Source organism: Chiloscyllium plagiosum, unplaced genomic scaffold (assembly GCF_037043375.1).
Source record: "Chiloscyllium plagiosum isolate Xiang-an unplaced genomic scaffold, Cpla_swu_hap1 HiC_scaffold_4, whole genome shotgun sequence".
Taxonomy (NCBI): Eukaryota; Metazoa; Chordata; class Chondrichthyes; order Orectolobiformes; family Hemiscylliidae; genus Chiloscyllium; species Chiloscyllium plagiosum.
The window spans coordinates 58,879,679-58,907,210 of NW_028270142.1; the positions used below are offsets into that span (position 1 = coordinate 58,879,679).

General features: G+C 41.2%; 1 protein-coding gene across 1 annotated transcript; it reads left to right on the plus strand.

Annotated features, from left to right (window-relative positions):
* Positions 1-2,580: 2,580 nt before the first annotated feature.
* LOC122549162 (Krueppel-like factor 10) lies at positions 2,581-13,142 on the plus strand. The gene is made up of 4 exons (XM_043688522.2): positions 2,581-2,844; positions 8,971-9,210; positions 10,070-11,000; positions 11,515-13,142. The coding sequence occupies exons 2-4, from the start codon at positions 8,980-8,982 to the stop codon at positions 11,781-11,783; spliced, it is 1,431 nt and encodes a 476-aa protein (XP_043544457.1). The 5' UTR covers positions 2,581-2,844; positions 8,971-8,979; the 3' UTR covers positions 11,784-13,142.
* Positions 13,143-27,532: the final 14,390 nt, after the last annotated feature.

Genomic DNA, 27,532 nt, shown 5'->3' on the forward strand with positions numbered 1-27,532 from the left:
TCTGCCCCTCCTGAGTAGGGCACTCTACATATTGATTTAAGAAACTTTCTTAGACACATTTGACAAATTCCACCCCATCCCAGCCTTTTACACTCTGGGTGGCCCAGTCAATACAGCAGAAATTAAAATCTGCAACCAATGCTACTCTATCTATAATACAGTCCCAGCAGAGTGACCATCCCCTTCTTGTTTCTAAGTTCTAACTATGTGGCCTTATTTGATGATCCCTTAAGAATATCCTCTCTAAGCACTGTTGTTATGTCCTTCCTTATCAAAAGGGCAAGTCACCCTCCTCTCTTACTTGTACTTCTAACACAACTGCATCTTCAATATCCTGGCACATTGAGCTGCCAGACCTGCCCTTCTCTCAGCCATGTTTCTGTTATGGCTATAATATCCCAGTCCCCAGAGCCAATCCATGCTCTGAGCTCATTTGCCTTACCAATCAGGCCTTGTGCCTTGAAATAAATGCATTTTTAACCAGAAGTCTTTCCCTCCTTTTACTGTGCCCCTCAATAGTAAACTTGCTCTCAATGGCAAATGTGTTTTCACCTGACTTCTCGATGGCTCCTCTCTTATTCAGAGTACCACCGCCCTGACAAAACTGGTTTAAATCCTACCAGATAACATCAGCAAATCCCCACAAGGATATTGATCTCCCTCCGAGTCAATTGCATTCCATCCCTCTTATACAGGTTACCTCTACCTCAGAAGAGATTCCAATGATCCAAGAACTGAAACCTCTGCCCTCTACACTAGTTCCTCAGCCACACATTCATCTGGCCTATCTTTCTATTTATATCCTCATTGGTGAGTGGAACTGGGAGTAACCCGGAGATCACTACCCTTGAGGTCCTGCATTTTAACTTTTTAATCTAACTCCCTATATGCATTTTGCAGCACCCCATCCCTTTGTCTACCTATGTCATTTGTACCGATATGCACAATGATGTCTGGTTGTTCACCCTCTCCCTTCAGAATATTCTGCAGCAACTCAGAGACATCCTTGACCCTGGCACTCAGGAGGCAACACACATTCCAGTGTCTCTGCTGTGGTCACAGAATCTCCTGTCTGTCCCCCTCACATTTAAGTCTCCTATCAGTATTGCTCAGTCTGACTGCACCCTTTCCCTTTGAGTCTCAGAGTCGGTCCCAGAGCCAGTGACCTGACTGCTGCTGCTAGGCCCTGAAAGGTTATTCCTCCTTAACAGTATGCAAAGTGATATACCTGTTATTGAAGGGAATGGCTAGAGGGGAACCCTGCACTATCTGCACTGCACCCTTACTTCTTCTGGTGTCACCCAGCTACCTGCAGCCTGTATCTTAGGAGTGACCAATTCACTATAGCTCTTATCAATGATGTTCTCTGCATCCCGGATGATCCTGAGTGCATCCAGCTCCAGTTCACTAATGTGGTCTGTCAGGAACTGCAGCTGGGTGCACTTCTCACAGCTGTATCCACCAGGGATGCTGGAAATCTCCCTGATCTCCCACGTCCTGCAAGAACAGCATGCCACTGCCGTAACTACCTTCAGTCTCGACAGAAAGTATAGTCCAATGACTCTCCAGAAGGGTCACAGGACTCGAAACATTAACTCTGTTTTCTCTCCACAGATGCTGCCAAACCTGCTGAATTTTTCCAGCAATTTTGGTTTTTTTGTGCTTCAGATCTCCAGAATCCAGTTTTTTTTTTGTTTTAGTTTGCTAGAAGCACAAAGCTCAATGTCTTAGATCATTGAAAAAAAAATTAGACAGTATTGTGCTCATTGAGACAATGTCAACATAAATTGACATTTATATTTGGAGACTAGTTAAATTGAGTGTGTCTCGCTCAGTTTTATAATCATCTAAATCTACAGTTGCTAACTTTGAATCACTTTTTGAATGACCTAGATTTTTAATTATATTAATTACTTAAACTGGAGGTATTTCCATATATTAGCAACTCTGTGGGAAAACCCTAATCCCAAGTCTTTCTTTAGTCTTTTTAGTGTTATGTATAGCAAGTACTGCAGTGGGTAACCCACTATGCAAATCAGTTTCTTTTCGATAAAACTGATTCCTGCCCAATTTGTTTTTTACCTTTCTATGCCTACTCCTGTAACACTTAATTGTGATTGTCGACATCCGAATTAAATAAACACTGCTTGTGCAAACCATGATTAACAATTGATGTTTTGGCCATACAATACCAAACTGTGAAGCGTCCTACGTGACCACTTCCAATCCCAGCAAAGCAATGCCTACGTTTTTAAATGTTAGTCTGTTAGCAAGCTTCACATTTTGTTGTCTCACTCTCCCGAATCGAATTAAAACATTTAAGAGAACATAATAGTAGCAAATAACGTTAAATTTTGATCAGGTATTCTTGGACTTCTAAATGGCCACTGGACTCCAGAATTGAGTTTTTGAAATATATATTGTTTGTTGCTTTCACGGCTCCATCGTGACTGATGAGTCATGCAGAGTGCGGTTAGTATGAGTGCGTGACTGTGGAAAAGGCAGGATGTTGCAGGGGAATCGGTGTCGCCTGCTGACAGAGCGCGGGCTCCCTGGGCGGGGGCTCCACGCTGCAGCCAGAACTCCATCATGCCAGCCACCAGCCGCTGATCACGCAGCCCCCGGCCGCCCATTCGCCGGCGTCGCGCACACCTTTGTGCCTGACTGGTCGGTGCTCGGTCTCGGCACCGCCCACGGTGGACTCCCCACCTGAATGAAGCAAGGGGCGGGACTGGGCTGGAGTGAATTGGCAGCAATAACTGCAGGGTGGCTACAGTGTAGCGGGGCTCCGTTTCCTTTGTGTATCTGCACTCAATTTATGCGTTTCGTTGCTGAAAGCCAAGAGTGAGTAGTTGTTAGTTTTATTGTGTTACGTTTTGACAGCAGTTCACAGAATAAAGTGTTCCTCCCTCTCCTTAGACCATGATATGTACATGAGCGTCTGTACATCAGTAGATTTCGTTGTTTACTTTGAAAATAATGTCTGTATTTCTTCTTGAAGCCTTTCCACTTACCCCCTCCTCTTTCCCAGAATTAATTAAACCAATACAGTAAATTCCTATTATGTGACTGGCTAAGGGAAATATTGTATAATCTGAGTTTGGTGAGCCAATATTACATTTCTTAACACAGAACCGAATTTATTGTCAGTAATTGCTCCTCTGAGGGGGAGTATTCTTCTGTCTGTGAAATATCACTAAGAGATTTCATCCCTCCTTTCTCTCCGCTCCACCCCCCCCCCCCCCCCCCGAACCCTCAATGTTGATTGAGCATGTTTTTTGTTTTCGCTACAGAATGCCATTAGAAGTAGAAAGGTGGAAGTTTACTGTTCCTGTTTTGTTTATCGACTTGTCTCTTTTTTTTGTCTTGGTTTCTGCTTTTTGTTCATTTGCTCCAATGTGAGTGAGTGTCTGTTTTCTGCAGCCTCTGCCTGTTTGCTGGGGTGGGGGAGAGAGAGAGTGTGTGTGTGTGTATGCGCTGGAGCTTGTTTGGAAACTGGGGGAAAGGTCGCTGCGGTGACTGGTTCAAGTTCGCGCAGCGGCTCAGCATGCAGCCTTCACATGGGGAGAATCTGCTCCAATCCACTCACTGCTAGGCGGGGTTGCACCTCAGTGCAGCGAGCGAAAGGACAGTGTGTGGGGTGTGTCGGGGGGCGGGGGGCACGTTTCTCATCAGACCCACGATTGCATTTTTCTGCGAGGAATCTAACTATGTCACACACCTCTGGTAATGTCTGAGAAATACCCTGAACGCCAATCAAAATCACCCTGACTTTATGTGCAGAGGTAACATTTAAGGTCGCCCAGTATACAAGAGGCTATGGGAGTGAAACTCCAGTAGATGCTTATTATGTTCTAAACTAAGCAATAGCCAATTTGTGTGTGACAGACATTATTTGCTCCTAAAAGCAAAAGATGCTGGGCAAACTTGGCATATGGGAGAGTGGTCATACTGGATCCAAAACGTTAACTGTTCTGCTCTCTACAGATGCTATCAGACCTGCTGAGTTTCTCCAGAACTTATTGTTTTCATTTCAGATTATGAGTGTTGTACTTTTCTTTAGTTAAGTTGATTATTTAATATACTGTATAGGAAAGATTTATGAATTATTTAGGGTCACAGGAACTAGACATCCAAACAAGAACCCATCAGGTTTTCATTGAAATGTGATGATTTAAAACTGTTTTACATGTTTAGTAATTTAAATATGTAATGAAAACTTCTTATTCTGTCACAGACTGTGTGGTGATTTATTCCTCCCTGTACTGATTGATCTCTGTGTATTTGACACAGTTGGCCAGATTCCATTAAGCTGCTGTCATGTGGTATTATTCCTATCTACTCAAAATAATGATTTTATTTCTGTATGATCCCTATCACTCCTAGACTCACCTAAGAATCTATCCTTGGCCCTGCTCCTCCTCCTCCTCCAATCCTGTCCTCTGACATCATTCACAGATAACATTCAGTTTCTATAATGCATCCCAATGACAACTTTCTTGTCATTTATTTCAGCCTTGTATCACCTCTGTGCTGAGTTTTTGTCTGATATTGGCTCCTGCATGAGTCACAGTTTCCTCCAGCTGGTCAAAGGGAGGACTGAAATCATTGCTTTAAGCCATTGTCATAGACACAGGCTCCTTGTCACTGACTTATTCTCTTCCTCAGCTATTCTCAACCAGAGCATGGAGAGCATTCATATCATATTTAATCTAGAGCTGATCTTCAAACCCCACATATTATTCACATCCCTTATTTCTACATCTTCAAACTGCTCTTGCCTCAATCCTCCTGTTCTTGAAACCCATATCCATACTTTCCCTGACCTCTAAAGTAATTTTCCTCAATATGTACCTTGCTCATTCATAAACTACCAACTGGTCAGAAACTCATACTATCCTTTCTCTCTGTGCACTGTATTTTATTCTCCCCTTTTCAAGTGTCATGGGTGCCATTGTCAGGGATAGCATTTGGTGCACATCCTTGATCATTCCTTGACCTGAATGGTTTCTGAGGCTATTTGGAGGGCAGTTAGGGTCAACCATGTTGCTATGTGTCTGTACTCACGGGTAGGCCTGACCGGGTAAGGATGACAGATTTCCTTCCCTAAATGACGTTAATGAGTTAGATTTATACAATTGATGATTGTTGTCATGGTTACCATTACTGTAACCAGCTTTCAATTCTTGATCTTAGTGAACACAAATTCCACCAGTTCTCATCCTCATCCTCATGCCCAGGGCCTATCCTTTGGATTCTTAATCTAGTGACGTTACCTGTAAGCTACTGTTATCCATAAATGTTACCCATTTAAAAAATGTCCATCATCCCACTCCTCCTTTCTTCAATCTACTTGGCTTTTGGTTTCCCAGCATATCGACGTAAAAATACGTCTGTTCATTTTCAGTTCTCTTTCTCTACGCTCTGTATAACCTTCTGCAGCATTTACTCCTCCCATGTTGTTCAATCTTCTATGGTTCAACTCCTTATTTATTGACTGAAAGTGTGTAGTTGTTACAAGAATTGTTGTGAATTGCATACTTCCAATTGTTCCAATGTTGTGGGAAGTTGTTGTTGCTCATTGAGTTGTTTGTGTTTGGGTCGAGAAGTATTTTTTTAAAGAATATTTTTCCCTTTCCTGGTTATGCAATAGAATGATTGTGAACTGTTGCTAAACAACCCAATAATAGGAAAGCCTAACCGCACTTGTAACTACACAAGCAGTGGTGTTCTTCCTACTTGTGGCTTTTAACCTCATCATTTTTCTCTTATCTCAGTTGTGATTTTTGTTTTAAAATAGCAGATGGGTGCCCCCCTGCACTGAGCTGGGAACAGGGTTATTGGCATTTGAATCATTGCTAAATTGCTTTCTGGGACTTTCTAATTGGTATGGGCAGACTGTGAGGTGAAAAGGAAGGGGAACTGGGATTTTTTTTCCTGTAAAATATTTTGTTTAAGCCTGTAGCTTAGTTTACCTGTATCCTTTCACTAAACTTGAGATTTCAGGGGTTTTGCTGACATCAGACTATTCATTACTTTGTGTGTTGTTTGGGCTTGTCAGGAGCTGCCCCCAGTACTACCTTCAAAAATTAAACTAGTCACTTCCTGCCATAGGATTCTTGCTTCAGGGACTTTTAGTTTAAAGAGGAATTTCATGAGTCAGCAACATACTAATTGAAATGAAGAATTGGACTTGTTTTTCTTTTCATGTTAAGCCTCAGAGGGAGCCATCCCAGAAATGTGCCAAATCTGCAGAGTAGGAGCAGCTTAGTCAGGGGCACTGCTAGGAGAATAGTCATTGGTGAATTGGGGCAAGCTGAGCCCTGCATGGGCACCCAACTAATGTTATGTATCGATTACTGCTCACCAGCTTTCAACTGAGCAAGGCTTCTAAGTTTAGAGAAAGCAATCCCATCATCTTGAAATTTAAAGATGAAGCTATGAATAACTTGAATTGTTTTTAAACTTTAAAAATTGTTTTTTTGGCTTCTCCATGGAATGTGCACAGTACCTAGAATATCAAACTCAAAATTGTCATTGAGTTACTTTTAAGCAAAACACTTTAATTTTAGTTTGTGTTTTGAGTGCTAATAGAAATAAGGGAGTGTAACTTTTCAAGTAAGTTCCATATTTGTGGATTTGCCAGTTTGCACACTGTTTTGTTTGAATTGAATTTCAAAATGAAATGTATTCAGTGGCTTATACTGGAAATCAGGCACTCCAGCTATTATCTAATATATCATTAACATGGTTACTGTATATTCTTGCATCTGCATGTATTCCCTGTTGTTCTGATGTCACATTTTGTCAATCTTTTGTCTGATTTATGTCCACAAAATTTGTCATAATGTAATCACATCCTGCTGTCAGTGATCCTGAGGAAAATCCTGCTGCCCTCTATTCTCAATCCTCCACGTGTGCAACAGGAAAAACTGCTAAGCTCCAACTGAATGTTTATCCCAAGTTGCTGCAAATTTCAGTATCAACACATAAATAATTTAAACTATCCAAAAATGACAGTGTGCGATCTTAAAATGAGGACTTGATTACTTCTGCACACTTTGGTCTCATTATTCCTCATCTTCTTCTAAGGCCAGATTACTTGAAAGTACTTGGTCTCTACTCATTTTGCGCAAAGTCATTGAGCTGAAAAATCATTTTGATTTGAAATAGTATTATGGCAATTGCACGCTTTTACATCTTTCCAGAATTCAAAAACTTTGCATGTTGACCATGTCTATTTGAACTATGAAAGTCGCCCAATAATAAATTAATAAATTGGATTCTTGTTTGCGGGGGAAAAAAATATGCTGTTGAAGATTTTTGTTTTAGTTGAGGTGTTGCCATGGAGAATTCACCAGGGAACTATTGCTGCCACCTTTCTGACTAATCCAAAAAATGAGAAAATGCTTCTACAGGTTATTGTTTTTCTCCCTGCAGAGGAGAAGTCCTTGTATGTCAATATATATTACTCTTAAGTGTAAATGAACCACATTGCAAGTCTGTCTGATCATCTTAAATTGATTGTCAGTGTACATAGAATGTAGAACGCTACAGCACACAAACATGCTCTTCGGGCATCTGTGCTGTAATTATTAGCAAGTGCTGTTTAATTGCAGATTTGCACTCAACATTGGATATTACGATCAGAGTCTTAACCAGGATATGTCCTAGCTTGTTCACAAATGGCAGAGTACAAACAGTCAGTTGGCTTCATGACTGTCTGTACTCTGCCAATTGTGAACAAGCTAGGGCATATCCTGGTTAACAATATGATCAGCAATTTGGCTTGTATGGCCTATGTACCTGGGTATCACATTGGCACTGGAAGTGAATATGCATTGTCGTAATGAGTACAAGATGAAACTCTTTGACTGCATGTCTGTTTTTATTCAGTATTAATCACGTTCTGCGTTAGGCAACTAGGATGTTGTGGCAGGAAAGATTATTATCAGGGTGACCTACAAGTGAACTGAGCTTTGACAATGATCCTGATGGTACTGGATGCAGTTTGAACTCTGGGTAACAGACAAGAAGATCCTTTATGTATTTCACTGACAAGTGTTAGTTTTCCAATGGAATAATTGTATAAATACAGGAGTATTTAGAGAACAGAGGCAAAACACACAAATCAACAAGAGAAGGATTAAGAAATGGCCAAGAGCATATTCAAGTAGACTTTTTCTTTGGCAAGTTTATTAAGGTGAGTTCAGAAAGTTGCAGAGGCAGGGAGTCTTGACATGAATAACGAGAAGACTTTGAGTGGCAGTAGAATGAGGAGACCATGACCAGAAAAAGGCCCAGAAAAGGCATAAGCACGCTCGGACAAGACGACGAAGGACGCATTTCACATGAATTGCATGAATATGTAAACAGAGACTTTAAGTTCAGTACGCTGGAACTGATTGAGGATAGAGAAAGGGGTGATGGGAATCAAACTCCGTATGGCCAAATAAAGGGAAGCAGAACATTGGATGAGGTGGAAATATACAGGTAGCACTTGAGTGAGGAGCAATTTAAATCCAGAGGAAATTCAATAGGAATGAGGTCAAGACAGAGGTGAATGATAATGCATAATGTATGAGATTTGATACTTGCATCAGGTTGGATCAGGACACTATTTTATTCCATTTCAATAATAAGGAAGAAGAAATGAAATTTGTCACATGTTTGAAATTGTTGATGGGAAATGATTAACACTTTTAAAAAAAAAATACATTACAAAAAAAAATCACTCGAGCCAAGCATAGAAATGAACCTGGTGATAGAGAGGAAAGCTGCACTAAGATTTTCTGATGGGTTGAGAGGAGGAGCCACAATACTAACACTTGGCAAATCAGTAAAATCTTGACATTTTTTAGTAACTTGCTTGCATTACTGGTGTTGAGGAGAGGAAGAACATAGTTTGATAGGTCAGACTATCATTTATAACTAACCAAGTTTCTTGAATTCTTTTGTTTTTCTCAACAGGTGGAAATAATGGAGACGGGTCCAACACATTTTGAGGTCAATGAGCGCTCCTGTGACAGAAGAACACAACAAGGTGACATTGAAGCTGTTGAAGCTCTGATGTCCATGAGCTGCAACTGGAAGTACGATTCCAAATGTTATACTGAGCTGAGACCACTGACACCAGCGTCCGATGTCTCTGAGGAAGCTGAAGATAATTTACTGTCCAGTTCTAGAGATTTCCACACATTTCCTCTGTTTGTGAGTATCTACCAAAAGTGTTAAAGATTAGACAATGAAGGCAACTTTTAACTGGAGACCTTCCCCCAATGCCTCACTGAGTAGGTACAGTATGTAATGGAGTAAGCATTCAAACTTAGAGAGGACCCAGGAAAGCTTCATCTGTGGTACTTTGCCTGATCTTGACCAAGACTGTGGCAGGTTTGGGTTAAAAATTGTCCTCTATGTCCCAATGCAGGGGCAGTAGGTAATCAACCAGAATGTGTACTGAACTCTGAAAGTGGGTACTACAGGATCAGGCCTGACTATGGGGTTTTTGCGGTTCAGTAAAACCATTTCAGCCAGTAGGAGGAAGTTGCTACTTGACAAAGGTCTCAGAAGGCAGCTTGCTTCTGCAGAACTGTAACCCACCAATGGTCAGCATGCCCCTTGACAAAGGACAAAGACAATGCAAGGGCCTGAGAGACTGACAATTGATGAAAGAGAATTTTGATGAAGTTTCACAAACAATGATATGCTCTTGGGTACAATCACTGTGTAGGGAAACAAAAATATTAGGCATAGCAAGTTCCCACTAAAATTATCCAATTAATGTGTTTTTGTTATATTGGTGTGACATGCATATTAGATGGGAGACCAGGACATGTCAACAGCTCTTCCTTGAATAGCACTGTGAATCTTTAATGTCCACCTGTACAAATGGGCCAGCTGCTTGTTAATAACTTGTCTGAAAGGAGGCATGCTAGCCATGTAGAATTCCTACTGTGCTGCACTGAAAGCTCATGTTCTGTTTTTAAATATTAATTTTATCCTTCATAGCAAGTTTTCAATTTGTTTTGGAGAATGAATGCATCCTAACATTTCTCTTTTCGTATTCTAGTGTCTAACCCCACCATACAGTCCACCTAACTTTGAAGCATCTCAAATAGTTCATCCTGCAATGCCAGTCCCTTCTACTGTATTGTCTAAAGTGGAGCTCCCTTTATCCAGACAAACCAGCAGGGTCACTGAAGCAGCAATGCCAATGTTCTCTCACCGTGCAAAAACCGTAGCTGTATCTACAAAACCACGGTCCCAAGCTACGAGTGTGATACGTCACACTGCCGATGTTTTAGCTTGCACTAATCATCCTTGCCCAGTTAGGGTGACCCACAGCTCTGCTGATCAAAAATCAAAATACAGCTCACCCCCAGTGGGCACAGTTGAAGAGAAAAGATTGGAAAGTAATGGCAATGGATTGAACAATTGTGTGTCACATGAACTAAATGCTTCAACGCAACCAGTACTTGAAACCAACAGAGGGCCAACAGTGAAGAAAAATGAAAGCCAACATTTACCACGGACTGTAAATTGCACTCCATTGTTGGGGCAAGCTCTATTTTCAAGTACCCAGACTCCTGTCATCACTCAGAATCGGCAAGCTTCAATGTTGGTGTCATCATCAGTTTCTTCCAGTATGCCATCAATGCCCATCATCTGCCAAATGCTTCCTGTCAGTACAAACATTCCTGCCACAAAGCACCCAACTGTAAGCCCATCTGTTGTCTTCATGGGAGCGCCAATTTCCAAAGGTGCCCTAATGTTTGTGGTGCCACGGCCTGCTGTCAAGTATACAAAGCCACCAGTCAGTAGCCTGAATGGCACCAAGCTTTCTCCTATTGCACCAGCCCCTGGCATCATGCCACCTGTCCAGACGATTGTTGCTCAGGTTGATGTTTCTCGACACCGGAGTCACATCTGTGATCACCCAGGCTGTGGAAAAACCTACTTTAAAAGCTCTCATCTGAAGGCACACATGAGGACTCATACAGGTACAGTATTTGTGTGTTGGGACTCCTTGTAGTTAGGTTTTCTTACCTTGAAAGTTCAATTCGGGTTTATTGAGTTTCCAAGACTCTGCTAGTACAATGTGGGCACCGAAAAATGCATAAAAGCATTCAGCTTATTGTTTTTCTAATTCACATACCAGTTACACTGGGGAAGGTTTGTGCTTCATAGCTGGGGGGAATGGGATATGTTAGCTGCTGTTTTTGCACTTTTGTCAGTGCATTTGGAATGAGTGTATTAATTTTTTTTTGGTTACATCGACTAATTCATCTTGAAATCTGACAATTATGGGTTGCTCCTAACTAGACCTGAGTTGATCATACACAGTCTCACTGCCATCTGTATTTGAAGGGTGAAAGTGACATTTTGATTCAGTTGGGACATAAATACCTTGAATGCATTTTTGAATAAGTCCTCACTTGGCTAACACAAACCATGCATATCTGTGTTTCTTTCAAAGAAAAATCATAATGGATTTATTGCTGTGTCCCATTCCAGGTGAAAAACCCTTCAGTTGTAATTGGGAAGACTGTGACAGGAGGTTTGCTCGCTCTGATGAGTTATCGCGGCATCGCAGGACCCACACAGGCGAGAAGAAGTTTGTGTGTCCGATGTGTGAGCGTCGCTTTATGAGGAGTGATCACCTGACTAAACACGCCCGCCGGCATCTTTCTGCTAAGAAGCTTCCAAACTGGAAGATGGAAGTGAGCAAACTGAGTGACAGTGCCTCACCAGTCCCTGCTCCCAAAACTGTGCAGCCTCACTGATTACATTATGTTGACCACCCAAAAAACAAACACTTCCTTCGTTGGAAGAGTAATTCACATCTGCAAAATCTTGAAGGGATCACAAGAATGGCAAGATTATATGTACTATAAATGATTTATGTACAACCATGAGCAGAATGTGCTGAACAGAGGTCACAGCTGTACAGGCAACTAGCATGGATGGTATGTTACACAATCAGGAACCAGTGACTAGCTGCACCCAGAGAAATCAGTGTTTGTTTTAGTTTGTGCGACAGCACAGTTGTGAGAATTTGGAAGTATGGAGAGGGTTCTCTGCTTACGAGCCTATCAACTGGGGTGAGATGTCCAAGAGCGCGCGCTCGCTCTCTCTCTCTCTCTCTCTCTGCCTGTCTCCTCGATTGCTAAGAGCAGCAGTCAGGTCACTGGGACAGAAGCTTGTCTGAGGTGTCAGTGAGCAGAGTATGTGAGTGGACAGTAGCATCAACTGCTTACTGTACCAGTGTGATAACATGTCCACAATCAAAGGGGATAAGGAGCAGTAAAAAGCTGGCATGTTATACACTATGCTAATATTTGGGAGGCAGGTATTGGATGGGGCCTATAAAATGCTGAAACAATGCCACCAACTTTCTGCAAATGCCCCACATAAATTTCAGTTCATGTCTCATTTCAGAAATGGTGAGATGGAGCATAAAGATTTTCCAGCAGATGTATGCATCTATTTGGCTTATGAAGATGAATATGGTTATTTTTATGCTTTTTTTCTATTTGAATGGGACTGCTAAATTTACAAAAACAAAATTAAATTTTTGTAACTCTTCCTCTTGGCGTAAAGGTTGAAGTTTATCATAGGATCTCTTCAGAAACTGGGTGAGGCTATTGCTAGACTTTATAATAAATCTTACCACTGTACACATTTAAATATTTGTACGCACTGGTATTATTTATTTCAAACCATCAACATTAACTGTTGTTCAGGAATTTTGTTACTGAACCTGTATGTGGAGGAACAGCACATTTAACTCCTCCATTCACCGTTTGCAAACTACAATGCAATTGTCTATACATAATGCATCAGTATTTTCCTGCATTCTCCCTTACAGAATTTAGTTGTCTGTCTTATCTTTCAATTTACAGTGGCAGTGTTTTGAATGGAATGTCCCCTCTGTGAGGACAACATCTCATTCAGTTAACTGTACAATTCTTTTTATCGATCAGAGTTAAGAGCCCGCGAGCTTAATTATTGCTCACTTTAAGAGTATTTACTTAATGGTGCACCTTTTTCTATAATTTGACTACAAGAATTTTTCTTTCATAAACTTTGTTTACATATTTGTTAAATACTAAAGGCAATAAATTTTCTATCACACATGAAAATACTGTTTTTGTCTCAATTTTTCCAAATATTTTATTAATGTGAAGGGTTAGTGCAGCACCTCTATCTGTAACATATGATGGTAAACTTGGCAGCACTGGTCTATCTAGAACAATCTGGAGCCAATGGTGAACCTGTTTTTTCCAGACCAAATAACTCCAGTTTGGAAATGCCCCTTTCATTGTTTTTGTTGCACCTGGTGGACACCCCACCAATGCATTATACAAGGGGCATCAAGATCTGAGGCAGTGTGGGGCTGAACAGGGCCAGGGAAAGAAATTAATGAAGAGTATAGGAGTTGGGATGTTATGTTGAGGTTGTACATTGCTGAGGCCTCTTCTGGAGTACTGTGTGCAGTTCTAATCACTCAATTATAGGAAGGATGTTGTTAAATTGGAGAGGGTTCAGAAAAGATTGACCAGGATGTAGCCAGGAATAGAGGGTTTGATACATAAAAATAAACTGGAAGGGCAAGGACATTTTTCACTGGAGCATAGAAGGTTGAGAGGTGAATTTTATTTTTTGAGGTTTATAAAATCATAAGGGGTATAGATAAGGTGAATGACAAGGGTCTTTTCCTGTGGTGGGGGAGTTCAAAACTAGGGGGCATACTTTTAAACTGAGAGGAGAAAGATTTTTTTTTTAAAAATCATGACTGGCAATCTTTTACAAAGAGTGGGGCATGTGTGGAGTGAACTGCCAGAGGATTGGTGGATGCAGTTACAGTTACAATGATTAAAAGACATCTGGATAAGTTCATGAATAGGAAAGGTTTGGAGTGATATGGGCCAAGCGCAGACATGTGGGACCAGACTGGTTTTGAACCATGGTCAGCGTGAACTGGTTGAAGGGAGAGTCTATTTCCATGCTGTATGACTTGATGAAAGAGCCTAAGGAAGAAGAGAAATCTCTGTCAAAATGCATTTATTTTTCTTTACTCTGCAGAGAGGAGGGTATTTAGAACTCAGGACCAGAAATGCAGCTCAGTTATGTTCTTTTAATCCATTCACAAGATATGGGCATTGGTGGTTGGGCCAGGCTGTGTTGTCCATTTCTCATTGCTCTTGAGGCGGTGGTAGTGAGCTGCCTTCTTGAACAGCTGCAGTCATGTGCTGTAGGCAGACCCACAATGCCAGGGTGAGGGGTGGGGTTATTTCCAGGATTTTCACCCAGCAACAGTGATGGAACAGCAATACACCATTCTTTCCACAGAACACTGCTGCCCGTCACGGCAAGACAAATTTTGCATTAACAGATGGGCACTGTGAAGGGGTAAGATGTGCCAGTATGTAGGGACATGTTCTAATTTTTTTTAGCAAAAAGTACCAGGCCTTATTCCGTTGCTCACAAAGCGGCTGCTGAAGTCTATGTAGATGAAGTTTTGTGTTGGATAACTAACTCGCAATTTATGCATCGGAGACAAAAAGATAGCGGGCATGACCAAGATGCAGCAAGATTAGGACTGTTTTAGAGGCTTGAATTGTCGGAAGGAATGTTATTTTAAAAATACTCATGATTGAGAAGAACTTGTTTTATCTAATAACTGATTTATAAATTATTCCAGTGTTTGGCAGATGGGTAAAATGCGGGAGATGTACCTGTGCTGAACAAAAATGGAATTCAGAGAAACAATTGGGGATGGCATAGTTGCATTTGAAGATGAATTATGAAGTGGGACATAGCTGGCTGAATGAACAGGAAGTTGCAATGTCAATTGGGGTTTCAAGGGGCAATGATCTGTCGCTAATGTTTGATGAGAGAGTGGGGATGATCACTTTGTACAGGTTGTTCTGCTATTTCATTAACACAAATTCACTGTAACACGATTGACGAATTGAGGACGCTGTTTCTAAAGTGTGAACTTTTAAAATGTGTTGGCTGTAACGTGATTACATCGCCAACACTTTAAGTGCTGTTTCTAAAGTGCGATTTTTCTAATAACATGGAGTTGCACAAGGACACAACCATTGCATTATAGAAGAACTAACTTTACGTGGAACCTGTGACAATTGTGTTGGATGAATCACCTGTTAAAGAGTCACTGAACATGTTCATACAAGAAGTAGTAATGGCTACTTGTCACCTTTAGTGGTATCTAGATAAGTTTTTAGAAACAGTTTTACTGTATGTCTAAACAATGTCATTCACTTAGATTTAATCAGAAAAGTAGCTGATGAGGCTCGTGGTATTCACTTCTTAATAAGCATAAATGGCACAGTGACTTGAAGGGAGGGCAAGATGTGTGGTGAAATGCAACTAGCCAGAAGTGGCCTTCTAGTACCACCTTGTCTGTCTCACCATTGAAATAAATATTAGAGCATTGCACTATTAATCATTATGTGGTAGGTGCCAAACAGACATGTCCCAGAACATTACTATTTCTCATTTCAGCCATAAATACAATATGATGGATGGTCATTATTGCCATTCAACTTTCATCAATGAAACTAAACAATTATAAGTAGGGAGTCTCAACCTTTCAGGAATATTCAAAGCTTTTCTTTCATCTTATTTCTTTTATTTTCTCCCTGCTAACCCAATCTTTTCCTCCCTCATTTCATTTTCTTTTTCTCTTCCTTACTTGACATTGAGCTTCTTCGGGTGGAATACCTTGTGTTTCCTCCTTGATCCCGCATTCTAGTGAAGGAGAGACGCAGCTTTTTTGCCCAGCTGCTCAGTTCCCCTCTTTATCAGCTGGCACTTCCCAGCAACACCCTGTGCAAAAACAAATGTTTGAAGAGGTCTGTCAAGATTGCTACTGGAGAATTCAAGCTGTGTTGAGGGATCCACAAAGAATGGAAGTTTGTTTTTGGAAGCTCTTGTGTCAAGTCAGTGCATTGCACTACATGGTGCTGCTATTTGAAAAATATACTGTGTAAAATGTTGCTCCTAAATATGAATTAAATGCAATGGGAGGAATATCAATTACGTATCCTGTGGATTATTGTATCGTAGGGTTTTTTTTAGAGCCTCACACATGGATATTCTTCATACAACTCTGGTTGATGGATTACTCAAATGTGTGGTACATTTAGTGCAAGTCCCACCTTATCTGAGCATGTGAGTCTTTATCAGTCCTCAACACACTGCTTCATTGGCTAGGAACTGGGATTTTTTCATGGGGCCCTATCTGTTCCATTTTATACTGGGAAAATCCCAAAGAGACAGAGGGGTGGGGCAAGCACTCCCAGTGTACAAGGCTTTGGGCCAGGATTACTTCACGGCAAGAATAACATCAGCTCTTTCCTCTGCTCCATCAGCACAACCCTTCCTGAGATCAGCTAAATCAGCACAAGCCAGACGTTGCCCTGGTGACCCACCAGAACTGACTGGGATTGACATCTGAAGTGTTTTGAAATATCTTCAAACTGGGTGTTGTTCATTATAGCAGACTGCTGATAAATTTTATAGGTCAGTGGTGCCACCAAGTGGTTAAATACATAGGCAGCAAGTTCAAATTACACATAAGTCAGCATTTTATAAAAAAAGATGGCTATTGGAATTCAAGGTTTATTTCTAGAATTACAGGATGTTGAATTCAAGAGGCAACGCTGATTTGATATAAGCCCTGGGTCCGAGTATTAAATGCAATACAAGGCTCCACACCATAGTAAGGTGATGTAGCATATGTTTACAGGATGTAGGAACAAATTACTTCAGATACTGGAATCTGTACTAAAAACAACAAATGCTGGAGACCACAATGGGTCAGGTGGTATCCATGAAGAGAGAGAGCAAGCTAACATTTTGAGTCCAGATGACTCTTCATCAGAGCTGAAGTGAAATGTGGAGTGACAGAGGGTGAGTTGAGGAAATATAAAGAAAGCTAAGAAAACCTGTAGTTCTCTTGCCAAAACAACACAGAGCAGAGTAAGGTGTGACAGAGGAAGTCTAGTTCCTGGTCAGATTAGCAAAAGCTTGTTAAGTCAGTGCAAAATATTTGAGGAATCTGAAATACCAGTTAGTCGTGCTTGAGAGATTTTTTCCAGTTTGTGATACAATGCACCTAATTCAATCCCTGTGCAACTAAACAACTGTGCCTCCAGTGTGAAATTGTGAGATCCTGATTCAGGCTCTCAAATTGTTGAATATGGACAATAAGACCCAAAGCAACCTTGAGATGAAGTTATAGAACTGCACATCACTGATTATAAATACCATAGAGTGTGCAGAGTTAGAACACACTTCAAGAATACTTGACCTGAATTCCCCAAAGGTCTCTGCTGTCTGGAAGAAATACAGAGAGTATACTGAGTTGAACACATGAAGAAAATGCATTAGTCTTTACCTCCTGTAACTGTAAGTCAGAGTCAGATTACAATGTATAGCAGCATTTTGTATTAATGTATAATAAATAGCATTACTTTTAAGTCTAAGCCTGAAGATAGTCCTTTATGTCACCTTCTCCTGGAACAGTCTATCGTGAGCCCAAACCCATAGTGTGGCATTAAATTACATGATAAAAGACACTTTGTCAACCACATGGCCATCAATAAAAACATAAGAAATAGGAGTTGGTGTCAGGAGTGCACAATGGCATTGTATTAATTTCTTTAGACTGTTAGAGGCCCTGATTAATCCTCTGGGGGATTCAGCTGCATCAATTAATTGAAAAATGTAAGTAATAAATCTAGAGCTGAAAGCATGGTTTCAGTAATAGTGACTGAAACTATGGTCAATATGTCTGTGTGCTCATGTTTGCATATTTTAACTTGTTACTTTCTTGAATGAGATATCGGCTTCACCAAGAAAGCCAGCATTTGCAGGTTATCGTCAACTGCAGCCAAACAGAGTTTTGTCCTAAGGCCATCGCAGAAGACAGATAAATGTTAAAGCATTACTGTGGATCTGGAGTCACATGTTGGCCAACTAAGAATGGCCTGGCTTTTAATGGGGACCAGTTTTTAATTCCAAATTCTGGATTTAATGGTGGGTTTGGAACCTATGGCCTCAGAGCACTAGCTCTCCTTGTTCATGCCCCTTAGTCTCGCAACATTAACACCATGCAGTACCTCCCTCTAAATACTGATGCAACCATTTCTGTTATTTTGAGCTGATCTTGTAAATTGAAAGTGAGCTTGTGGGAGTGAAGGCTGGAAAAAAGACTTTATTTTCTGATGAAAGCACAAGAAAAAAATGCTGCATTAGTTTCAAAGCCTCGATTATTTCTCAGTGACTCTGGGAGAGGTACATCCAGAGCATACAGTGTAGCTTGAACTCTGTTCCCCATCTCCATTCTCTGCCTTTGACCAGTTTCAGCTCCAGAGCATGGAATATGCAGCCAATCAGAAAGTCCTGACTCATCGTTCTTGCTGAACAGCTGACATTTCTACCTGCAAACTATTTCAAAGCAATTCATTGTGTGAAGGACCCCAGGATCTCAAAAGGTGCTGCAAAAACACTAGTCTTTATTTTAAAAGTAGCAATTAAAGAGAGGCATAGAACATAAACATTTTCTGATTACAGTTGTCAGTGGTGCTGAAGTGGGTATTTGATTAAATTGAATGGACAATGATGTTATGGTGGGTTGGGGAAGGGGGACATGAAGCAGAGAGATTCTCGTTGGATCTGCACCCCATTGTGTGGCATGGGTACCTACCAGCCTACGAAATGTGGGATGGTGTCCTGTTCCCATTCAATGTAGCACAGTATAATGAACTGACCATTTAGAGTCAAACTATGTTGAATACTGCAATCCCTATAAACTGGAATAAAGTAGGAGATACTCCATGTATTGGAGGTCTACTACATGGTTTGGGTTAGTGATGGAAGGTAGTTCACTCCCGTGACAGTAAAACTCAACAATCTTTAATATGTGTAACACTACATACAGGAAAGGGCATTTCTGAAACCCTGTACTCTCTGGTCTCAGTTCCATGTGATTTGATCTCACTGATGACACAGTCTACACAGTCATAGTATGTATTAACCCATTACACCTCACCTCTTCCAAATCTTTCCCTCAACCGATAAATTCCCAGGACCTGATCAGGTGTACCCGAGAACTCTGTGGGAAGATAGAGAAGTGATTGCTGGGCCTCTTGCTGAGATATTTGTATCATCGATAGTCACAGGTGAGGTGCCGGAAGACTGGAGGTTGGCAAACGTGGTGCCATTGTTTGAGAAGGGTGGTAAGGAAAACCAGTGAACTATAGACCAGTGAGCCTGACCTCGATGGTGGGCAAGTTGTTGGAGGGAATCCTGAGCGACAGGATGTACATGTATTTGGAAAGGCAAGGTCTGATTAGGGAGATCAACATGGCTTTGTGCGTGGGAAATCATGTCTCACAAACTTGATTGCGTTTTTTGAAGAAATAACAAAGAGGATTGATGAGGGCAGAGCGGTGGATGTGATCTAAGTGGACTTCAGTAAGGCATTCGATAAGGTTCCCCATGGGAGACTGATTATCAAGGTTAGATCTCATAGAATACAAGGAGAACTAGCCATTTGAATACAGAGCTGGCTCAAAGGTAGAAGACAGAGGGTGGTGGTGGAGGGTTGTTTTTCAGACTGGAGGCCTGTGATCAGTGGAGTGCCACAAGGATCGTTGCTGGGTCCTCTACCTTTTGCCATTTACATAAATGATTTGGATGCGAGCATGAGTTACAGTTAGTAAGTTTGCAGATGACACCAAAATTGGAGGTGTAGTGGACAGCAAAGAGGGTTACCTCAGATTACAACAGGATCTTGATATGATGGGCCAATGGGCAGATGGAGTTTAATTCAGATAAATGCGAGGTGCTGCATTTTGGGAAAGCAAATCTAGCAGAACTTATATACTTAATGGTAAGGTTCTAGGGAGTGTTGCTGAACAAAGAGATCTTGGAGTGCAGGTATATAGCTCCTTGAAAGTGGGGTCGTAGGTAGATAGGATAGAGAAGGTGGCGTTTGGTATGCTTTCTTTTATTAGTCAGAGTATTGAGTACAGGAGTTGGGAGGTCATGTTGCGGCTATACAGGACATTGGTTAGGCCACTGTTGGAATATTGTGTGCAATTCTGGTCTCTTTCCTATCAGAATGATGTTGTGAAACTTGAAAGGGTTCGGAAAAGATTTACAAGGATGTTGCCAGGGTTGGAGGATTTGAGCTATAGGGAGAGGCTGGGGCTGTTTTCCCTGGAGCATCGGAGGCTGAGGGGTGACCTTATAGAAGTTTACAAAATTATGAGGGGCATGGATAGGGTAAATAGGCAAAGTCTTTTCCCTGGGGTCAGGGAGTCCAGAACTGGAGGGCATAGGTTTATGGTGAGAGGGGAAAGATATAAAAGAGACCTAAGGGGCAACGTTTTCACACAGAGGGTGGTGCATGTATGGAATGAGCGCCAGAGGAAGTGGTGGAGGCTGGTACAATTGCAACATTTAAAAGGCATTTGGATGGGTATATGAATAGGAAGGGTTTGGAGGGAAATGGGCCAGGTGCTGGCAGGTGGGACTAGATTGGGTTGGGATAGCTGGTCGGCATGGACAGGTTGTACCAAAGGGTCTGTTTCCATGCTGTACATCTCTATGACTCTATGACTATAATTGTTAACAATTTCCATTGAACTATTAACATTTAACCAATAATATTTTTCTCTTAGCCCCACTTGCCCTCTCAAAGAGATGCCCCCCATCTTCAACAATATTCTTGATCCTTTTTGAAGAATGTCTGCACTCTTTGCAGATTCAGCAGATTCAGTTTCCAGCCTTTGACTTTAGCTGAGCCTTGGCATTGACAATGATCTCAGCAAAAAAGTAGAAAATTCAAAGAAGAACCATCCCAGAGGCAAATCTTCAAAACTTGGACTATCAAAAAAATGATAAAAGAGAAAGGTTATAAACCCGGGATTAATTTTTTTTTTTCTCCTACATTGTTCAATGGTGAGGGAGCAGAGTCGAAAATAGCAACAGCTGCCTGAGAATAAGAAGCTCCCCTGGGGAACTTCACTGCTGTACAAGTAAAGAACAATTCTACTTCCCACACACTTCAACTGAAGGACCAAGTTCCTAGGACATGGAAAATTGAGGTCACACCATCACTGTGTTCACTGTTGACCAAGAGATTGCATCCTCAGAGATTCCTTAATCATGATCTGATAAAAGTGGACCTTCTAGGTTTCCTTCTTTGGGAATAGGACTCCTAAGAAGCTCTTCTGTAATACTCTGATCTGTCAACCTGATGGAACGCTGGACAATAGCAGGTCTGTCATCACCCAGCATTTCTTTATCTAATCTGAGAGTTTGGACTGGTCTTATTTAAGAGCATATATTTTGAGGGTATATATCTTGAAAGTATATATTTTCTTTCCCTTTTTCCAATTACTTCTTCAAAAGATCATGATCAGTCTGGAGGTTGTACCATTGATAAATGAAGGCTTGGTTTTCAAGGATACTTTGCTGCAGACTTAAACTAAATTGCTCCATTTCTCAAAGGTTTGTTTTACAGATGTAAGTTCCTCATTTGTTGATTGCAGAAATGTATTCTCCTTAAAGATACGTTCCTATTGGACTGTGGGTTTTGAATATTTCAATGAAGAGTCTTTATTCATCATCAAAGCATCTTTCTCTTGCCAAATTTTCAAGAATCATGGCTGTCTCTGTACATGACATATTGATATTTCCTGTCATTTTTCAATCCTCACTTCCCTGTAGACTGATAATAAATCTTTCTGTATTGAAGCAGTTGTATTCAATCAAAGTCTAATGCCTTACTGTTTATTTGAACTTATGCTGGATTGTGAGACTCTGAGGTCTTGCAAGAATATACATACCATGGTTCCTGTATCCAGAATAAAAATAATGTTTTCACTGTTAACCAAGATATCAGCAAACTAGAATTCATCTGGTGGGTTTCAGAAATCAGGTTATCAGAAATTCTGCAGTGGTTCTGTCACATCCCCCCAAGTAAATTTAATCTTGATCCTCAAACCCTTGGACACTTACAAACACTTGTTGTAGTCTGATTTTAACTTTTTATCCAGGTTAGACTGTTCTGAAATGACCTCTCTTACTGTCACTCCTGGTCCTTATTCGATTGACTGGGCAAATCTCCTATCAATAGGGTCCCTCCCATCTGCTATGTGGACCTGATGCAATGATGTTGATATGTGACCACTCTCCATCTGTGCTGTCAGACCTACTGTGTTTGCCTTTTTGGCCCAGCTCTATGCATCGCGGTTGCTCGCTGAGTACTCGCTGGATAGCTGGCTGATTCTCTAGTTTTCTACTTTCTGTAGTCTCAAGTTGGAGCTGTGGATGTGTTTCCTGCTGCAGGCTTTCCCCACATCCTCACTGTATGGCAAATTAATTGTAGAGTTTCTTCCTGCACACAGTACTGACTGATGCTAAATTCTGTTTACTGCTGCTGGGAGTTCCCCGAGAATCCTTGCTGACTGGCTGCTTTGATGTTTGGCTGATTTCAAAAGCAGCAACTGGGACTCCTAACAAAGAGCTTGCAAACCACTGCCATCTTACTATATGAACATGTCTGGGTTATTGATAGTGCATAGTCTCCCTCCATGTCAGTGAACAGCAACAATCTTTATTAAGTACAATGCTAGATTGAAGAAAGGGCAGCTCTGGTACACACTTGTGTCCCAGTTCCTATGATCTGGCCTTTTTCTGATAGTATTGTCTACTAGAAGTAGAATTAGAATTAGTTTTATTGTCAAGTACTCGTGTGAGTCCAGTTAAAAATGTACAAGTCACCAATTACGGTCCTATTTTAGGTACAAAGATACCCAGATACAGATTCTTAAGTATAAATTCTTAGGGAGAAAAAGGTAGAGAAATAAAGAAATAAAATATCCATCATTACAGATCTTATGAATTAATTAGAAAAATAAAGAAATAAAAAATTCAGAATAACAGTCCTTCCAATCCAGTTCACACCTAGCCTCTAACTTGCAGCAGGCCTTGACTCCAGACTGTGCCAGCCTTCACATCAAGGCACTCAAGGCCAGGAGACCGCTCTGGAATCATCTCAAGATTGGAAGTCAATGCTGAGGCCATGCGAGTATTCATTCAGATTGGTGCTGATTTTCTATTGTTTTGTATATCTTCACTAGATTTATAAAATGTATTGCTTTTTGCTACTTTAAAAATATATTTTGAATTTGGAATGATGCTCAAAAATATTTAGGGAGAACTAAAAAAAATTGAACCCTTATCCACATCCTGCGACATTGTCCTTCACATTATCTCTTTTTATTTGAATCAACACTTTATTCTTTTGCCTGAAGGGTTTCTTTTTTAAAAATGAGTCAGTGGTTAAACTTGTTTGTGTGATTTGCTGCAGTGGTTTTGGTTCAAGAGGTGAAGCACCAACAAGAATTAAAATGTGCGAAAATCTTTTTTTTTAACTTGGTCGCAGAATGTGGGTATCGCTGACAAAGACAATGTTTATTGCACATCTTTAAATACCCCTGGAAGAAGTGGTGGTGAAATTAGGGAGGATGTAGTCAAAGGGGTCAATGGTGAGTCATATTTGGCGGGAGTTGTCATTTTAATAATTACCCAGCGGCTTTAGGAATTTTTTAATCCTCTACCATTCCCTGGATAACCATTAATCTTAAGTGAGTCTACATTCTCCAACTGTAAGCAGCTTTTTCAGAGGGTTCCAGGCACAGGAGAATTGCCCATCGTTATCTTCAGTTTCCCAGGCAGTTCCAAAGGAGTCAGGATGTTCACATGGTCCTGAAAGGAAACCCCAGTCTGTGCTGCTGTACACCTTTAAACAAGCTCAGTCAGATGTTGCTACTTGTAAGAGTAAGTGAAGCATTTAAATATAAAAAAGACTGCAATTTGAAAAGTAACTAACTTGACGAGAAAATTACCATTTAAATCAGATTATTTTAGATCCTATATTCACCTAAAGCTCCAAGGTAATGGTTTTTCTTTACATCACTGAAGAATAATTGGACGTTGAAGTGCTTTGCTTTTAGTCAAAGACAGGTCTGATCTAATTTAGTGCTACTAAGGTACATAATCTCCAAATTCCTATTTTTACCAAAGACTGTTGAGACTTAATTGTGTCTGATTGATAAGCTTAAGTCCTCCAATAACGTGTTTTACACATTCAGGTAATCCTTGGTTTCACACATGTTAAGTAGGGAGCAGACAGAGAAAAAAACAAGTTTAATGTTTTAGTTAAAGATCTTTCAGTTTGGATGTTTGGAGTAGGGTTTTACATTGGCAGTGGAGCTCTCACCCAGCAAATGGGGAACTATCAGGTTTCTCCATTATTTTTGTGAAGGGCTGCCCAATGTGCATGCCCCATTGAGCACTTACCTGGCCAGCCACAGGCCTTCAACAGAATGTAGGACCCCAAGGAGGAGTGATCAATGCACTCCATTGCCAATGACTGCCATGGCAGCTACTAGCAATGCATCCACCAGGGATCAGGTGTGCACGGTGGTATGGGAGTCACATTGCTGACTGCTGGAGGAGCAGGAGAGTTGTTGGAATGTGAGCTTTGCTGGAAAGGCAAGCATTTGTTGCCCCCAATTAGCTTTGAACTGAGTGGCTTTCTAGGCTATTCTACAATCAACTACACTGCTATGAATCTAAAATCAAGAGTAGGCCAGACCATGGAAGGACCAGGTGCATTTTTACCATACTCAGTGATAGTTTAGTGGTCACCATTATAGAGACTAACTTTCAATTTCAGATTTTTGTTAATTGTATTTGAACTGAACCAGCTGCCATGGTGGGATTTGAAACCCCGTCCTCAGAGCATTAGCCTGAGCTTTTGGAATATTACCGCTCCTCGAATGCTGCCTAAACTGCTGTGCTTTTCCAGCACCACTCTAATCTGGACTCTGGTTTCCAGCATCTGCAGTCATTGTTTTTACCTTTTGGAATACGAGCCTAGTGATACCATCATTAGCCTGCCATCTCGTCATTAGAAGAGAGGGAAGATATGTGGCTTCTAATGCATCCCAGCATGGGTGGCACATTGACTCAGTGGTTAGCACTGCTATCTCAAAGCGCCAGGGACCTCGGTTTGATTCCAGCCTTGGGCGACTATCTGTGTGGAGTTTGCACATTCTCCCCGTGCTACATGGTTTCCTCCAGGTGCTCCTATTTCCTCCCACATTCCAAAAGATGTGCAGATTAGGTGAATTAGTCATGCTAAATTTCCCATAGTGTTCAGGGGTATGTAGGTTACGTGCATCAGTCAGGGGTAAATGCAAAGTAATAGGGAATGGGTCTGGATGGGTTACTCTTCAGAGGGTCGGTGTGGACTCTTTAGGCCAAATGGTCTGTTTCCACACTGTATGGATTCTATTAAAAAAACTTGCTGAAGCCTGGCACTGAAAACCTTTAAATGTGAGATACTTTCACTGAGAGCTGAGAGGGTTTGCTTTTTAGGCTTCCTACCTGGTAACTGACTCCCCCGCCCAACTCCCTCCCTCCCCGACCCTTACTCGTTGCATATTAGTGGAAATGGAATGAGGTTGTTAAGTGGGTCTTAATTAGCCTGCAGCTAAAGACCTCATTACTTCCAGTCAGGAAGACTATTTTTTTAGACAATAGACAATAGGTGCAGGAGTAGGCCATTCTGCCCTTCGAGCCTGCACCACCATTCAAGATGATCATGGCTGATCATCCTTAATCAGTATCCTATTCCTGCCTTATCTCCATAACCCTTAATTCCACTATCCTTGAGAGCTCTATCCAACTCTTTCTTAAATGAATCCAGAGACTGGGCCTCCACTGCCCTCTGGGGCAGAGCATTCCACACAGCCACCACTCTGTGGGTGAAGAAGTTTCTCCTCATTTCTGTCCTAAATGGTCTACTCCGTATTTTTAAGCTGTGTCCTCTGGTTCGGCACTCACCCATCAGCGGAAACATGTTACCTGCCTCCAGAGTGTCCAATCCTTTAATAATCTTATATGTCTCAATCAGATCCCCTCTCAGTCTTCTAAACTCAAGGGTATACAAGCCCAGTCGCTCCAGTCTTTCAGCATAAGGTAGTCCCGCCATTCCAGGAATTGACCTCGTGAACCTACGCTGCACTCCCTCAATAGCCAGAATGTCTTTCCTCAAATTTGGAGACCAGAACTGCACACAGTACTCCAGGTGTGGTCTCACCAGGGCTCTGTACAGCTGCAGAAGAACCCCTTTGCTTCTATACTCAATCCCTCTTGTTATGAAGGCCAGCTATGAGGCCTGAGCAGTGGTGAGAAGGCAGCAGAGCTACAATCCTGTGTCCTCCTACCCAATTTAATGCCCTCTCCCCTGCCTTCAAATTCACCATTGTGGGGTCGAAAAACATTAAATTTTGTCTCATAAGCACAAGTTTGAAACAAAACAAGTATGACTATTCTGAAACCTTAACACTGTTTCACTCTCCATGGATGCTGCCAGGCCTGCTTTTTATTAATTTCATGTCTGGTTTAGCTATTTCGGTACCCAAACGGAGGGCCTCAGCCAGGACCTTAGGTTCATGTCACATTACAGGTGACCACCATTGCACTATACACACACACAGACACTCCTACACACACACACACACACGCACACAGAGGCACTCCTACACACACATACACACGGACACACATATACACAGATGCCCACACATATCCTTACAGACACATACACTCCCACACTCACACATGCACCCCCTCTCAGACTTAAGACACTCTATACTCACCACACACACATACACTTTCTCACACTCACAACCCCCAACCCAGACAGACACACACACACAAAGACCCACATGCTCACAAAAATTTTGTGGGGTGAATTTGTACTTGCAGGGTTACATTGTGCTTTGCTCAAAAACTGCATGCATTCATGTAAAACTCTGAGCACAAAAACTGCATGAATTCATGTAAAACTCTGTTATCTCACTTTTTAGATTAGAATCAATCTAAACACCATGACATAGACAGAGAACATAGGGGGCTAACACCTTCAACACATTATCTAGCTATCACCATTGTTAACAGCTAACCTGAGAATGCAACTTTTAAAAAAAAGGTTTTGTGATTTACACCAGAAAGAAGTGAAACTATCAAGGTATTCAAACAGATGAAAGACTTAACAGACAATCAATTTTTCAATGTATAATTTCAGTTACATCACACTGTAAATTTTTGCTATAAATTCTGTGTGTTAGGATTGAGCCCTCCACTACCACCTGATGAAGAAGCAACGCTCCGAAAGCTAGTGTGCTTCCAATTAAACCTGTTGGACTATAACCTGGTGTTGTGTGATTTTTAACTTAGTTGTTTAAGGTGAAGTTGAACTGGGAGGGTTGAATCAGGAGAATTGTATTGCACAGTAAATTAATCCCCAGCAATTGATCTCTGGGCTCTAAGTTAAAGCCTTGCAGAAACGTTAATGTGCTGAAAGTTTCTTCTGCAAGGAATCCCATTCTGTGATCTCACAGTAGAAAATTGA

Excerpts from the sequence above, each read along its gene's own strand:
- LOC122549162 (XM_043688522.2), top strand. The coding sequence starts at position 8,980 with ATGGAGACGGGTCCAACACATTTTGAGGTCAATGAGCGCTCCTGTGAC. Across the intron at positions 9,211-10,069 it reads TCCACACATTTCCTCTGTTT|TGTCTAACCCCACCATACAG; the intron begins GTGAGTATCTAC and ends TTCGTATTCTAG. Across the intron at positions 11,001-11,514 it reads ACACATGAGGACTCATACAG|GTGAAAAACCCTTCAGTTGT; the intron begins GTACAGTATTTG and ends GTCCCATTCCAG.